Below are 14761 nucleotides of genomic sequence, written 5' to 3' on the forward strand. Positions count from 1 at the left end.
TGATTTCTATAATTACTTATAGACATTCAAATCACCAGCTCCTTGGGGCAAGATCGTACTTGTTTTCACACTGAGTTTTTTGGACACACTTAGCAAATACTTACTTTACATTCTGTAACTATTCTGTTATTTTGTATAATCCCTTGCCTTCACAACTGAAATAAAACCTAGTAGGTAGAGATTAGGTAGCTATTTAAGAATTTCTTTGTAAGTATTTAAACATTTTTACCATTATTTCTGTCGATGGTTTGTAGGTCTAAATAAACAAGATGAAAAGCAGTTACAAGAACTTGCTTTGGAAGAGAGGCAAACCATTCTTCAGAAAATCAACATGTTATACAGTGAGGTATGTTTTAAGAGGTAAACTCATCTCAGTAATGTTAATGTAAAGGAATACTATTCTTGCTAGACTATGTTTTGCTGCTCAAAGTATTTTCCAAACACCAGTTGATTAAGTCTTCTCTTATGATGATTGATAATGTTGGGTTTACTGCTGTCATTTACTACAGAATGAGATTGAAGAGATTGTGTTGGCAAGGAATGAAACCACCTCCCCTCTGCCCCGCGCCAGACAAAAGTATTCCAAAGCTGAATCTATTAAGTTACCAGACAAGGGAACACATGCTAGTGAAGAAATTTACTTCAACATGGGGAAGAGTCAGGGGGTTTTAAGTCTTAGAAAGAGGGAGTGGTACATGGTAACTGGGTTAATTAAGGATTGAAAATCTGCATTCAGGGTAGAATGGAATGAGTCCAAGGGCATAGAGACAGTGGGTTAATACAAGTCTTTAGTCCCTTCTAGCTCAATGGATGGTTTGTCTAAAAGAAAATGAAAATACAGTGCTATGTACTATGTTCCCCATTGTCATATTTGCCATCCTCCTACCTTCAGTCTTCCCTACCCTGGGAATCCAGTAGAGAGACTTTTTTTTTCCTTGAAGTATAGTTGATTTACAATGTTGTGTTAGTTTCAGGTGTACAGCACAGTGATTCAGATATATATATATATATATCTTCTTTGTCAGATTCTTTTCCCTTATAGGTTGTTACAAAATATTCAGTATAATTCCCTGTGCTATACAGTAGGTCCTTGTTGGTTATATATTTTATATATGGTAGTAGATGTATGTTAATCCCAAACCCCTTTTCCCTTTGGTAACCATAAGTTTGTTTTCTACGTCTGTGAGTCTATTTCTGTTTTGTAAATAACTTCATTTGTATCTTTTTTTTTAGATTCCACATATAAGCAATATCATATGATATTGGTCTTTCTCTGTCTGGCTTGCTTCACTTAGTATGATAATCTCTAGAGGGACTTTTTGAGGGGTTGAGGAGGATGAGGTGGAGGGATCAGTTATTTTTTTCACTGATTTAAACAGCTAGTCAAAAGCAGATGTAGGACGTCTCTGAGTCTTAGTCTAATATTCTCTCCTGCAGGCTATATCATTTCTAGCAGAGATGGACTATTTAAAAAATTGTCAGTAGGGAGAATCATGACACAGAGATACTTTCAGTTTGATTTGAAAGACCTTTTAGTAATACTAAAAATAAAGTTGCTTCCCTTTTCTTCCTAAGAGGTAAGTTGGTTGCTTTCTTTACTAGAAAGCCCCTTTTTTTCTTGTCACACTGAGAGACTATTTGAGCCTTACCTTGGGGGTCCTCAGTCTACTCTTTAAACGGCAACTCTGCTGAGAAGACAGGGCATGGCCTGGTGTCCGTCCGCTGTCATTTATTGTGGGAGAGAGTATATAATCATATGTTAAAAGTCCTCATTTTCTCCCAATGAAGACTTTCAAAGCTTACTTCTTTCATTAGATGAAAGAAGCTACTGTTTAAGACTAATCAGAAGCAAAATTTGAAGAAAATTGAATGGAACACTGGACTTTGATCTAAACTTTTGCATTTTAGAAAATTAAGATAATTTGATAGCATTGTAGGAAATATGCCAACAAGTAACTTCATTGTTAGCATGAATCATCATTTATTTTAGGCCTAATTAGGTCTACTTACTAAAGCATTTTAGGACCAGACCTCTTTGAGATGCTCTATGATTTTGTTAATTACTGATTTTTTAGTATTTGGGGGTCTTTTATCTAAGTTGAAGGAATAACAGTATACCATGGAAAATATACACACTAATACTGATTTTTTTTTTTTCTTTTTCAGCTTCTCCAGAGTCTAGTGCCAAAGGAGAAATATGACAAAAATGATGTTATTTTAGAGGTGACATCTGGAAGAACTACTGGAGGTTAATAAAATAATTTTATTGTAAATGATCTTAAAAAATACTTAAATGTTACCTTTATATGACACACTATAACTTTAAAAGTCTGTTAAATGTGTTTCACTTTGGAAGTAGTCATTTCTCAACTCCTAAGGGGTTTTTACTTAAGGAGGACTCTCTAAGAAATTTGTGCTGATTTTTTAAAAAATTTTTTATTGAAGTATAGTTGATTTACAACGCTGTGTTAGTTTCTGGTGTACAGCAGAGTGATTCAGTTATAAATGTATATTTTTTTCATATTCTTTTTATTTTGGTTTATTACAGGATATTGAATATTTTCTATCCTACTGTGCTATACAGTAGGACCTTGTTGTTTATCTATTTTATATGTAGTAGTTTGTATCTGCTAATCCCAAACTCCTAATTTATCCCTCCCCACCCCCTATCCCCTTTGGTAACCGTAAGTTTGATTTCTATGTCTGTGAGTCTGTTTCTGTTTTGTAAATAAGTTCATTTGTGTCATATTTTAGATTCCACATGCAGGTGATATCATATGGTGCTTGTCTTTCTCTTTGTGACTTACTTCACTTAGTATGATAATCTCTAGGTCCATCCATGTTGCTGCAAATGCCATTATTTCATTCTTTTTTATGACTGAGTGGTATTCCATTGTATATATGTACCACATCTTTATCCATTCATCTGTCGTTGGACACTTAGGTTGCTTCCATGTTTTGGCTATTGTAAATAGTGCTGCTGTGAACATTGGGGTGCATGTATCTTTTCTTATTAGAGTTTGCTCCAGATATATGCCCAAGAATGGGATTGCTGGGTCATATGGCAACTCTATTTTTAGTTTTTGAAGGAACCTCCATACTGTTTTCCAGAGTGGCTGCACCAATTTACATTCCCACCAACAGTGCAGGAGGGTTCCCTTTTCTCCACACCCTCTCCAGCATTTATTGCTTGTAGACTTTTTGATGATGGCCATTCTGACTGGTGTGAGGTGATACCTCATTGTAGTTTTGATATGCATTTCTCTAATAATTAGCGATGTTGGGCATCTTTTCATGTGCCTACTGGCCGTCTATAGGTCTTCTTTGGAGAAATGTGTGCTGACTGAATGTTTTTGTATTTTCTCTTAGGTGATATCTGCCAACAATTTACCCGGGAAATATTTGATATGTACCAGAATTATTCAAGCTACAAACACTGGAAATTTGAACTTCTGAATTATACACCAGCTGATTATGGTAGGTGTATTTGAGGATTTGTCCATAGATGATGCTGGAAGTTGTTTTTCTTCTGATGTTGATTAGAACCATGTTGTCGCATTTTTTAAAACATTTGACCTATATCTACTAAATACTGTGACATGGGCTCATCAATCACAGTGGCTTACTATAGTAGAATTCTTACTATGGGAGAAGAGAGTGGGAGGGAAGGAAGTATCCTCCTAGGAAGTAATATCTGAATTAGAGAAACTTTCCCTGTGGAGGGTTGATACATGCCTTGCCTGAAAAATCATTGCTCTGTTGTTCAAAGCCAAGATGTATTAAGGTTTTTACTCTAAAGTACTAATGATGTGTTGGAGGTTTATGGGAATGCAGAAAAAGTTAGTCATTTGTCTTTATTTTCAAGAAGCTCCCACCCTAGTTGGGCTAATAAACACTTAGACAACATAAACAATAAGAACCAATGTGAGTCTTTAAACTTTTAAATACTCAAGTATGTTAAATCAGAACATCTGATAGTAATTCTTTTTTGTTCGATTCTCTTAATCCATCTGGAAGTTTTTGTCTGCTTGATTACACAAAGATACACTGTAGTAGACAGAGGGCCCATGAATAATAACCCACAAATTATCAAAGTGGGGAAAGAGGATTCATGTAAGTTAAATAATTGAGGGAAATGAAAACAAGTATAGAGCATAAGGAAGTTTGTGCATCATATGGATTTGAAATACAGCCAGTGGTTAGGAAAGGTGAAACAGGAGGGAAGGGGGCAGGGCGCAACCTTTGAAAGAATGACATAGCCCGAGGACATGACATAAACTGATTAGAACCAAATGGGTCCAAGATGGCGGACAAGTCGACTTCCACTAGACCTTGAGCCTCAGTATATGCTCATTGTAATACATCAGCAAGCTAAATGACACACTGACCGGCGCCATGACAGTTCCAAGGCCAACCATAAGGATGAAAAATTGGGTGGTGGCCCAATTCCCAGAAATCCCGCCCCCTTCCCAAAATAGCTGGAATACTCCTCCCACTTATTAGCCTATGAAATTACCCACCCCTTAAAAACCGACAACCCCATACCCTGGTGCTGCTCTCACCTCCTGAGATGGCCCACACTGTATCTGTGGAGTGTATTTCTCTCTAAATAAATCCACTTCTTACCTATCACTTTGCCTCTCACTGAATTCTTTCTGTGATGAGACATCAAGAACCTAAGCTTCATTAAGTCCTAAAACCAGGTGTGTGATCTCAGTTGGAAGACAGTGGGTTTTGGTCGGGTTTGAGTCCTAGCCATGTGGGTTCAAGTCCAATCAGGGTTTAGGCTGGGTTCATGTCCCAGCACATGGGTTCAAGTCCCAATCTGAAGTGCACGGTTTCAAAGGGAAGACCTACGAGAGCAGAGGGAAGGACCAATTTGAGCAACAGCATAGTGGTGGGAAAGATCTTGCTGTGTGTGTGTAGAAGTGAGGAAGCCAATTAAACCGGAGGATATTTGTGATGAGAAGTGAGAGGAAATAGGTTCAAAAGAGTAGATTTTGAGCAGATATTAAAGCTGAACAGGCCTTGATTGTTAGGGAGCTGTTGAAGATTTTGCTAAGAAGAATATGATTTGATCAATATATATTTTAAGAAGATTCTTTTTTCTTTTTTTATTGAAGCATAGATGATTTACAATATGGTGTTAGTTTCAGGTGTACAGCACAGTGATTCAGTTATGTGTGTGTATATATATATATATGTGTGTATATATATATATATTCCTTTTCAGATTCTTTTCCCTTATAGGTTATTACAGAATATTGAGCATAGCTCCCTATGCTATACAGCAGGTCCTTGTTGGTTATCTATTTTCTATATAGTAGTGTGTATATGTTAATCCCAACCTCCTAATTTATCCTCCCCCCACTCTCCTTTCCCCTTTGGCAACCATAAGTTTGTTTTAAGAAGATTATTTTGACAGCAGTGTGAAAGATGGATTGAAGAGGCTAGATTTAAGGCAGATGGCAGAGAGGTTATTGGAGTAATCCAGGTATGACTAAGAGTTAGAATTGGGAGTAGGGACACGTGTGAGAGAACTTCAGAGGAAGAGTGAGCAAAATTTGGTAACTGACAAGAGGATCTCTTGCTTGCCCACTATGTCCTGCGTGCAGTATGGGTCGTTTGATCTTCACAACCCTGGGTATTGTTAATCCCATTTTACAGATGAAGATCTAGGCTCAGAGAGTAAGTAACTAATCCAAGATCACACAATAAGTAATGGCAGTCCTGGGATTAGATTTAAGTCTGTCTGATCCAGAACCACACTACGTCCCATTAGTTTATTCTGATACAAAGGAGATGAGCCACAGGGATCTAATCTTTCTAGCTGGGAAGATTGTGATATTCATTCATGCCACTGAATGGAATAGAAATTGGAAGGCAGTCTCCATTTGGGCAGAACAGTGAAAGTTGCTTTTGAATTATTATGTGTGTTGTTATAGCGAGCATCCCTTTAGAAATATCCAGTAAATGCTGAAGTCGTGTAACCAGAGCTTTGGTGAGAGAATAGAATTGAGGAGAGAGATTTGATAGCTGTTAGCACAGAGATAATGTCTGATACTGAGAGAGAATAAGTGAGGGAGAGTTTATAGAGAGGGAACATTCAGGGTACCAAACGTTGGAGAATGGCCATATTTAGAAAGATAAACTAGTTGGCAAAAGAAAAAGAGGGGTCAGAGAAGCAGGAAAAAGGATGAGAACAGTATAATATTTTGGAAGCAGGAGAGGAGAGAGTTTCCAGAATGTAATGAGAAGCAGCAGCATATGAAAGAGAGAATGTAATCTCTGAGACGTGTATTTTGAATTCAACTTTCAATAATGAAAGGGAGGTGAACTTAATAACAGGAAGAGAGATTCTGTTCCAGGTGCCCAGAGCAGCCCAAACAATGGTTGGGAAATCTTTCTTTTAGATACATTAACTCAGTAGCAAAATAAAATAAAGACATTTTAGAAAGTAAAAGGGCCTTTTATTTTATTTTATTTTTTATTTTTATTGGAGTATAGTGGATTTACAATGTTGTGTTAGTTTCAGGTGTACAGCAAAGTGAATCAGTTATACATACACGTATATCCACTCCTTTTCAGATTCTTTTCCCATATAGGCCATTACAGAATATTCAGTAGAGCTCCCTGTGCTATACAGTAAGTCCTTATTAGTTAAAAAGTATGGAACGCTTCACACATTTGTGGGTCATCCTTGCGCAGGGGCCATGCTAATCTTCTCTGTAGCGTTCCAATTTTAGTATATGTGCTGCCGAAGTGAGCACAAAAAAAAGGTCTTTTATTTAAAAAGAAAACATTTTAAGGAATTCCCTGGTGGTCCAGTGGTTAGGACTTGGCGCTTTCACTGCCAGGGCCTGGGTTCGATCCCTGATCAGCAAACTAAGATCCTGCATGCTGCACGGCGCAGCCAAAAAAAAAAAATAAGGTAGAGAAAGAGGAAAAAGTACCTGCCTTATAAAGTATGTATATTAAATTATATGTATGGGCCTCCCTGGTGGCACAGTGGTTAAGAATCCACCTGCCAATGCAGGGGACACGGGTTCGAGCCCTGGTCCAGGAAGATCCCACATGCCACGGAGCAACTAAGCCCATGCGCCACAACTACTGAGCCTGCACTCTAGAGCCTGCGAGCCACAACTACGGAGCCCACGTGCCACAACTACTGAAGCCTGCGTGCCTAGAGCCCATGCTCCACAACAAGAGAAGCCACCACAATGAGAAACCCGCGCACCGCATTGAAGAGTAGCCCCCACTCGCTGCAACTAGAGAAAGCCTGCACACAGCACCAAAGACCCAACGCAGCCAAGAATAAATAAAATAAATAAATTTGTAAAAAGTTATATGTATATATATTTAATGTTTAATTGAAATAGAATCACAGAGATACAGCACTAAAAGCTAAGATTGGAAAAAAATACATTTTCATGAAAAAATTCATATGTCAGATGACTTAAAGTCTTGTAGTTTTGTGACCTTGGGACAGATAGGGGAAATACCCAACCACTACATAAACAGTCCAAACTAAATAATTACAAGATAGTCATTGTGGAAGCAATGGAGGGTGATGGCTCTTGATATGTAGTGTAGGTCTGACACTATTATTCTGTATTCCTGGTACCTAAGGAATTGAAATATTTTTCAAGTTGTCCAGTTTCCGGATCCAGCTGCCCAATTGCAGCCAGTACAGAGGGCAGAAAAACAGGTTGAATCACTCCAAGAGTATGCAATCAGCGAAACCAGACCATGGGGGACTTCCCTGATGGTTCAGTGGATAAGACTCTGTGCTCCTAATGCAGGGGGCCTGGGTTCAATCCCTGGTCAAGGAACTAGATCCCACATGCATGCCACAACGAAGATCCCGCGTGCCACAACTAAGACCCAGCGCAGCCCAAATAGGTAAATAATAAATAAATAAATAAATGTTTTTTAAAAAAATTGTTTAAAAAAATTAAAAATTTAAAAATTAAAAAAATAAAATAATTAAAAAAAAAAAAAAGAACAGAACATGGGAAATTTCTATAGATCAACAGCTCTAGTTCCTCAGCAGATAATTTGAAGTAAACAAAAGAGATGGATGACAAACTTATAGACTGAGAGATTTGAAAGACGTATCAAATTTTTTAAATGGACAAGACTAAACTGTAGTGGCCAGGGCAGCACATTAGGTAATAAAATTATAATAAAGAAGGGAATAGAAGGATAATGGTTACTCATGAGAAGGGGAGGGGATTGTAACTAGGAAGGGGCACGTGAGAGGGCTTTGGGGGTGCCTGACAAAGTTCTTTTTCTTTCCTTTTTTTTTTTTGTGGCCACGCTGCGTGGCATGTGGGATCTTAGTTCCCTGATCAGGGATCGAACCTGTGCCCCCTGCAGTGGAAGTGCAGAGTCTTAACCTCTGGACCGCCAGAGAAGTCCAACAAAGTTCTTTTTCTTGATCTTGAACTATACATTTCATTCATGTGGTTTTCCATGTATATTATTTTGTAATAAAAACATTTTTTAAAAACATGGTCAATAAAAAACTAGCCTAGGGCTTCCCTGGTGGCGCAGTGGTTGAGAATCTGCCTGCCAATGCAGGGGACACAGGTTCGAGCCCTGGTCTGGGAAGATCCCACATGCCACGGAGCAACTGGGCCCGTGAGCCACAATTACTGAGCCTGCGCATCTGGAGCCTGTGCTCCGCAACAAGAGAGGCTGCGATGGTGAGAGGCCCGCGCACCGCGATGAAGAGTGGTCCCCACTTGCCGCAACTAGAGAAAGCCCTCGCACAGAAACGAAGACTCAACACAGTCATAAATAAATAAATAAATAAAAATAAAAGAACTTGAATTTCTTAAAAAAAAAAAAAAACTAGCCTAGGCATTAAGATTTTTTTGTGCTTATCTTCCCACTCCACAGATAAGCAAGAGCTAAATTTCAATAGATTTTTGAGAACTTGAGAGAACCTATAGAATTATTCATCATTATCAAATTACTATGTTACTGAACACTCTTTTATATATGGCACCAAATTAGCCTAAGATTGCATGGTATAGTTCAATGTAGAAAACATCCCAGTATTCTTTTTTTCTAATACTATTTTTGTAAAAGTGAAATTTGTTCATTATATAAAACTTAGCAACAAAAGAAGCATAAAAAGTAAAATGAAAAACATGCTGTTATTCTGTTCTCCAGAGGTAACCATATATAATATTTTGGTATGTTTCCTTTTATAGATTAATTCACTTACACTGGGAAAATATAGTTCTGTACCTACCTTATGTTCTCACCTCAGGCTCTGTGCTCACATCCAGGCCTTACATTAAGGGCATCTAAGATCCTGATCCCTTTCAAAGTAGAATTCATTAATATTGCTGGAACATTTTTTCATAGGTGGACTACATCATGCAGCCGCCCGAATTTCCGGTGACAGTGTCTATAAGCATTTGAAGTATGAAGGTGGGATTCACCGAGTTCAGCGAATCCCTGAGGTGGGCCTGTCGTCAAGGATGCAGCGTATTCACACGGGAACGATGTCGGTTATCGTCCTCCCTCAACCAGATGAGGTAACCTCCTACCTAAACTCTATACCATTATCTACGAAGATCAACCAGAATTTTATTGTCTAGGGAAAACGCCTGTGTGTTCTGTATACTCACAGAGTACTTCTGCACTCCAAATGTGTGGAGTTCATTCCCCCCCGACGAAGTAGTTCTTCAATTCTCTGTGGACAGCATGTGGTCGTCCTACAGTTCAACTCAGTTCTTGACCCCATCTACCTGGCGATGGCGTCAGATCCTACAGGCTAGACTCAGTCCCACAAGAGAGCGTCCCCTTCCACTTCAGAGGCCAATCACAAGGCCTGGTTGTCTCCTGTGTTTCTGATCAACTGGTTATCCATCTGGAGGTTCCCATGACCCCCTCCTTAGGTTAAATAATACTAAAGTGGCTCACAGAACTCAGGAAAACAGTTTACTTACTAGACTGCTGGCTTATTACAAAAGATACAACTCAGGAATAGACAGATGGAAGAAGCGCATAGGACAAAGTACGTGGGAAGAGGTGCAGAGCTTCTGTACCCTCTCCAGGCTCGCTACCCTTCCAGCAGCGTCACGTGTTCATCAGCCTGGCAGCTCTCTGAACCCTGTGCTTTGGGGATTTTTATGGAGGCTTCCATACATAGACATGATTGGTTAAATCATTGGGCTTTGGGGATTCCGCTCCCTGGAGGTTGAGAGTGCAGTGGAGATGAAAGTTCCAACCCTCTAATTAACTGGTTGGTTCCCCTGGGATCAGCACCCCCGTCCTGTGGTTATCTAGAGGCTTTCCAAATATCACCTCATTAACATAAACTCAAGTGTGGTTGAAAGGGGCCTAGGGTGAGAACTGGACAAAGACCAATATATATTATTATAAATCACAATATCACAATTTATTTTTATAGCAATTTTTTTAACCAGGATCCCGTCAAATTTCACTCATTGCAATTGGTTGTTATATCTCTTTAAGCCTGGAACCAGTCTCCCAACTTTTCTTTTTTTTTTTTTTTCTTTTAATGACATTGACTTTTTGAAGAGTCTAGACCATTTGCCTTATAGAATGTTCCACATCTGGATTCATCTGATTGTTTCCTCATAGTATTCTTTAAATTGTTCCTTTATGTCCTATGTTGTATTGAGAGTTATATTTAAATGTTCCATTCTATTCAGGTTATACATTTTGAGCAAGAATACTTTTCAGGTGTGGTTATATTCATGTTGCATCTTATCAGAAGGCATAGAATATCATATTGTCCCACTCTTAGTGAGGATTGGTTTGAGCATTTAGTTAAGATGGTGACCACAATAATATCTCCATTATGAAAGTGTATTTTTCCCTTTGTAATTACTAAGTAATCTCTAGGGTAATACATCCTATTCCCAACAACTTTTCTTCTGTGGTTTTAACATCCATTAATGATCTTTGCCTGAATTATTTATTTAGTTTGGGATTGCAAAATGGTGATTTTCTAATTCTATCATTCCTTCTACATGTATTACCTGGCATTCTTTTCTGTAAGGAACTTTCCTCCCCACTACCTTCTTTCCTCCTTTCTTCTTGCTCTCTTTCTTTTTTTTTTTTTAACATCTTTATTAGAGTATAATTGCTTTACAATGGTGTGTCCGTTTCTGCTTTATAACAAAGTGAATCAGTTATATGTCCCCATATCTCTTTCCTCTTGCATCTCCCTCCCTCCCACCCTCCCTATCCCACCCCTCTAGGTGGTCACAAAGCACCGAGCTGATCTCCCTGTGCTATGCGGCTACTTCCCACTAGCTATCTATTTTACGTTTGGTAGTGTATATACGTCCATGCCACTCTCTCACTTTGTCCCAGCTTACCCTTCCCCCTCCCCGTATCCTCAAGTCCATTCTCTACTAGGTCTGCATCTTTATTCCCGTCTTGCCCCTAGGTTCTTCTAACTATTTTCTTTTCTTTCTTTTTTTTTTTTAGATTCCATATATATGTGTTAGCATACGGTATTAGTTTTTCTCTTTCTGACTTACTTCACTCTGTATGACAGTCTCTAGGTCCATCCACATCACTACAAATAACTCCGTTTCGTTCCTTTTTATATATGTGCATCTTCTTTATCCATTCATCTCTTGATGGACACTTAGGTTGCTTCCATGTCCTGGCTATTGTAAATAGAGCTGCAGTGAACATTTTGGTACATGACTCTTTTTGAATTATGGTTTTCTCCGGGTATATGCCCAGTAGTGGGATTGCTGGGTTGTATGGTAGTTCTATTTTTAGTTTTTTAAGGAACCTCCATACAGTTCTCCATAGTGGCTGTATCAATTTACATTCCCACCAACAGTGCAAGAGGGTTCCCTTTTCTCCACACCCTCTCCAGCATTTATTGCTTGTAGATTTTGTGATGATGGCGATTATGACCAGTGTGAGATGATATCTCATTGTAGTTTTGATTTGCATTTCTCTAATGATTAATGATGTTGAGCATTTTTTCATGTGTTTGTTGGCAATCTGTATATCTTCTTTGAAGAAATGTCTATATAGGTCTTCTGCCCATTTTTGGATTGGTTGTTTGTTTTTCTGATATTGAGCTGCATAAGTTGCTTGTATGTTTTGGAGATTAATCCTTTGTCAGTTGCTTCATTTGCAAATATTTTCTCCCATGCTGAAGGTTGTCTTTTCGTCTTGTTTATGGTTTCCTTTGCTGTGCAAAAGCTTTTAAGTTTCATTAGGTCCCATTTGTTTATTTTTGGTTTTATTTCCATTTCTCTAGGAGGTGAGTCAAAAAGGATCTTGCTGTGATTTATGTCATAGAGTGTTCTGCCTATGTTTTCCTCTCAGAGTTTGATGGTGTCTGGCCTTACATTTAGGTCTTTAATCCATTTTGAGTTTATTTTTGTGTATGGTGTTAGGGAGTGTTATAATCTCATTCTTTTACATGTAGCTGTCCAGTTTTCCCAGCACCACTTATTGAAGAGGCTGTCTTTTCTCCACTGTATATATTTGCCTCCTTTATCAAAGATAAGGTGACCATATGTGCGTGGGTTTATCTCTGGGCTTTCTATCCTGTTCCATTGATCTATATTTCTGCTTTTGTGCCAGTACCATACTGACTTGATTACTGTAGCTTTGTAGTATAGTCTGAAGTCATGGAGCCTGATTCCTCCAGCTCCGTTTTTCTTTCTCAAGATTGCTTTGGCTATTCGGGGTCTTTTGTGTTTCCATACAAATTGTGAAATTTTTTGTTCTAGTTCTGTGAAAAATGCCAGTGGTAGTTTGATTGGGATTGCATTGAATCTGTAGATCGCTTTGGGTAGTATAGTCATTTTCACAATATTGATTCTTCCAATCCAAGAACATGGTATATCTATCTATTTGTATCATCTTTAATTTCTTTCATCAGTGTCTTATATTTTCTGCATACAGGTCTTTTGTCTCCTTAGGTAGGTTTATTCCTAGATATTTTATTCTTTTTGTTGCAATGGTAAATGGGAGTGTTTTCTTAATTTCACTTCCAGATTTTTCATCATTAGTGTATAGGAATGCAAGAGATTTCTGTCCATTAATTTTGTATCCTGCTACTTTACCAAATTCATTGATTAGCTCTAGTAGTTTTCTGGTAGCATCTTTAGGATTCTCTATGTATAGTATCATGTCATCTGCAAACAGTGACAGCTTTACTTCTTCTTTTCCAATTTGGATCCCTTTTATTTCTTTTTCTTCTCTGATTGCTGTGGCTAAAACTTCCAAAACTATGTTGAATTATAGTGGTGAGAGTTGGCAACCTTGTCTTGTTCCTGATCTTAGTGGAAATGGTTTCAGTTTTTCACCATTGAGGACGATGTTGGCTGTGGGTTTGTCATATATGGCCTTTACTATGTTGAGGAAAGTTCCCTCTATGCCTACTTTCTGGAGGGTTTTTATCATAAATGGGTGTTGAATTTTGTCGAAAGCTTTCTCTGCATCTATTGAGATGATCATACGGTTTTTCTCCTTCAATTTGTTAATATGGTGTATCATGTTGATTGATTTGCATATATTGAAGAATCCTTGCATTCCTGGGATAAACCGCACTTGATCATAATGTATGATCCTTTTAATGTGCTGTTGGATTCTGTTTGCTAGTATTTTGTTAAGGATTTTTGCATCTATGTTCATCAGTGATATTGGCCTGTAGTTCTCTTTCTTTGTGACATCTTTGTCTGGTTTTGGTATCAGGGTGATGGTGGCCTCGTAGAATGAGTTTGGAAGTGTTCCTCCCTCTGCTATAGTTTGGAAGAGTTTGAAAAGGATAGGTGTTAGCTCTTCTCTAAATGTTTGATAGAATTCGCCTGTGGAGCCATCTGGTCCTGGGCTTTTGTTTGTCGGAAGATTTTTAATCCCAGTTTCAATTTCAGTGCTTGTGATTGGTCTGTTCATATTTTCTGTTTCTTCCTGGTTCAGTCTCGGAAGGTTGTGCATTTCTAAGGATTTGTCCATTTCTTCCAGGTTGTCCATTTTATTGGCATATAATTGCTTGTAGTAATCTCTCATTATCCTTTGTATTTCTGCAGTGCCAGTTGTTACTTTGCCTCTTTCATTTCTAATTCTACTGATTTGAGTCTTCTCCCTTTTTTTCTTGATAAGTCTGGCTAATGGTTTATCAATTTTGTTTATCTTCTCAAAGAACCACCTTTTAGTTTTACTGATCTGTGCTATCGTTTCCTTCATTTCTTTTTCATTTATTTCTGATCTGATCTTTATGATTTCTTCTGCTAACTTTGGGGTTTTTTATTCTTCTTTCTCTATTTGCTTTAGGTGTAAGGTTAGGTTGTTTATTTGAGATGTTTCTTGTTTCTTAAGGTAGGCTTGTATAGCTATAAATTTCCCTCTTAGAACTGCTTTTGCTGCATCCCATAGGTTTTGGGTCGTTGCGTTTTCATTGTCATTTGTTTCTAGGTATTTTTTGATTTCCTCTTTGATTTCTTCAGTGATCTCTTGGTTATTAAGTAATGTGTTGTTTAGCCTCCATGTGTTTGTATTTCTTACAGATTTTTTTCCTTTAATTGACATCTAGTCTCATATCATTGTGGTCGGAAAAGATACTTGATATGATTTCAATTTTCTTAAATTTACCAAGGCTTGATTTGTGACCCAAGATATGATCTATCCTGGAGAGTGTTCCATGAGCACTTGAGAAGAGTGTGTATTCTGTTGTTCTGGATGGAATGTCCTATAAATATCAATTAAGTCCATCTTGTTTAATGTATCATTTAAAGCT

At 38.0% G+C, this 14761-nt stretch overlaps 1 protein-coding gene and 1 non-coding gene across 6 annotated transcripts in view; one reads left to right on the forward strand and one right to left on the reverse strand.

Moving 5' to 3' along the window:
* MTRF1 (mitochondrial translation release factor 1) overlaps positions 1–14761 on the forward strand; it is a 59410-nt gene that overhangs the window by 20932 nt on the left and 23717 nt on the right. For all 5 annotated transcript variants that reach the window (XM_036831281.1, XM_036831285.1, XM_036831280.1 and 2 more), the window contains 4 exons: positions 255–346; positions 2167–2248; positions 3370–3477; positions 9379–9551. In XM_036831281.1, the coding sequence (XP_036687176.1) occupies positions 255–346; positions 2167–2248; positions 3370–3477; positions 9379–9551 (455 nt within the window). The remainder of the gene's footprint in view (positions 1–254; positions 347–2166; positions 2249–3369; positions 3478–9378; positions 9552–14761) is intronic.
* LOC118884464 lies at positions 6664–6770 on the reverse strand. Its single transcript, XR_005017297.1, has one exon. It is a non-coding gene; the product is annotated as a U6 spliceosomal RNA (small nuclear RNA).

Source organism: Balaenoptera musculus, chromosome 18 (genome assembly GCF_009873245.2).
Source record: "Balaenoptera musculus isolate JJ_BM4_2016_0621 chromosome 18, mBalMus1.pri.v3, whole genome shotgun sequence".
Lineage (NCBI taxonomy): Eukaryota > Metazoa > Chordata > Mammalia > Artiodactyla > Balaenopteridae > Balaenoptera > Balaenoptera musculus.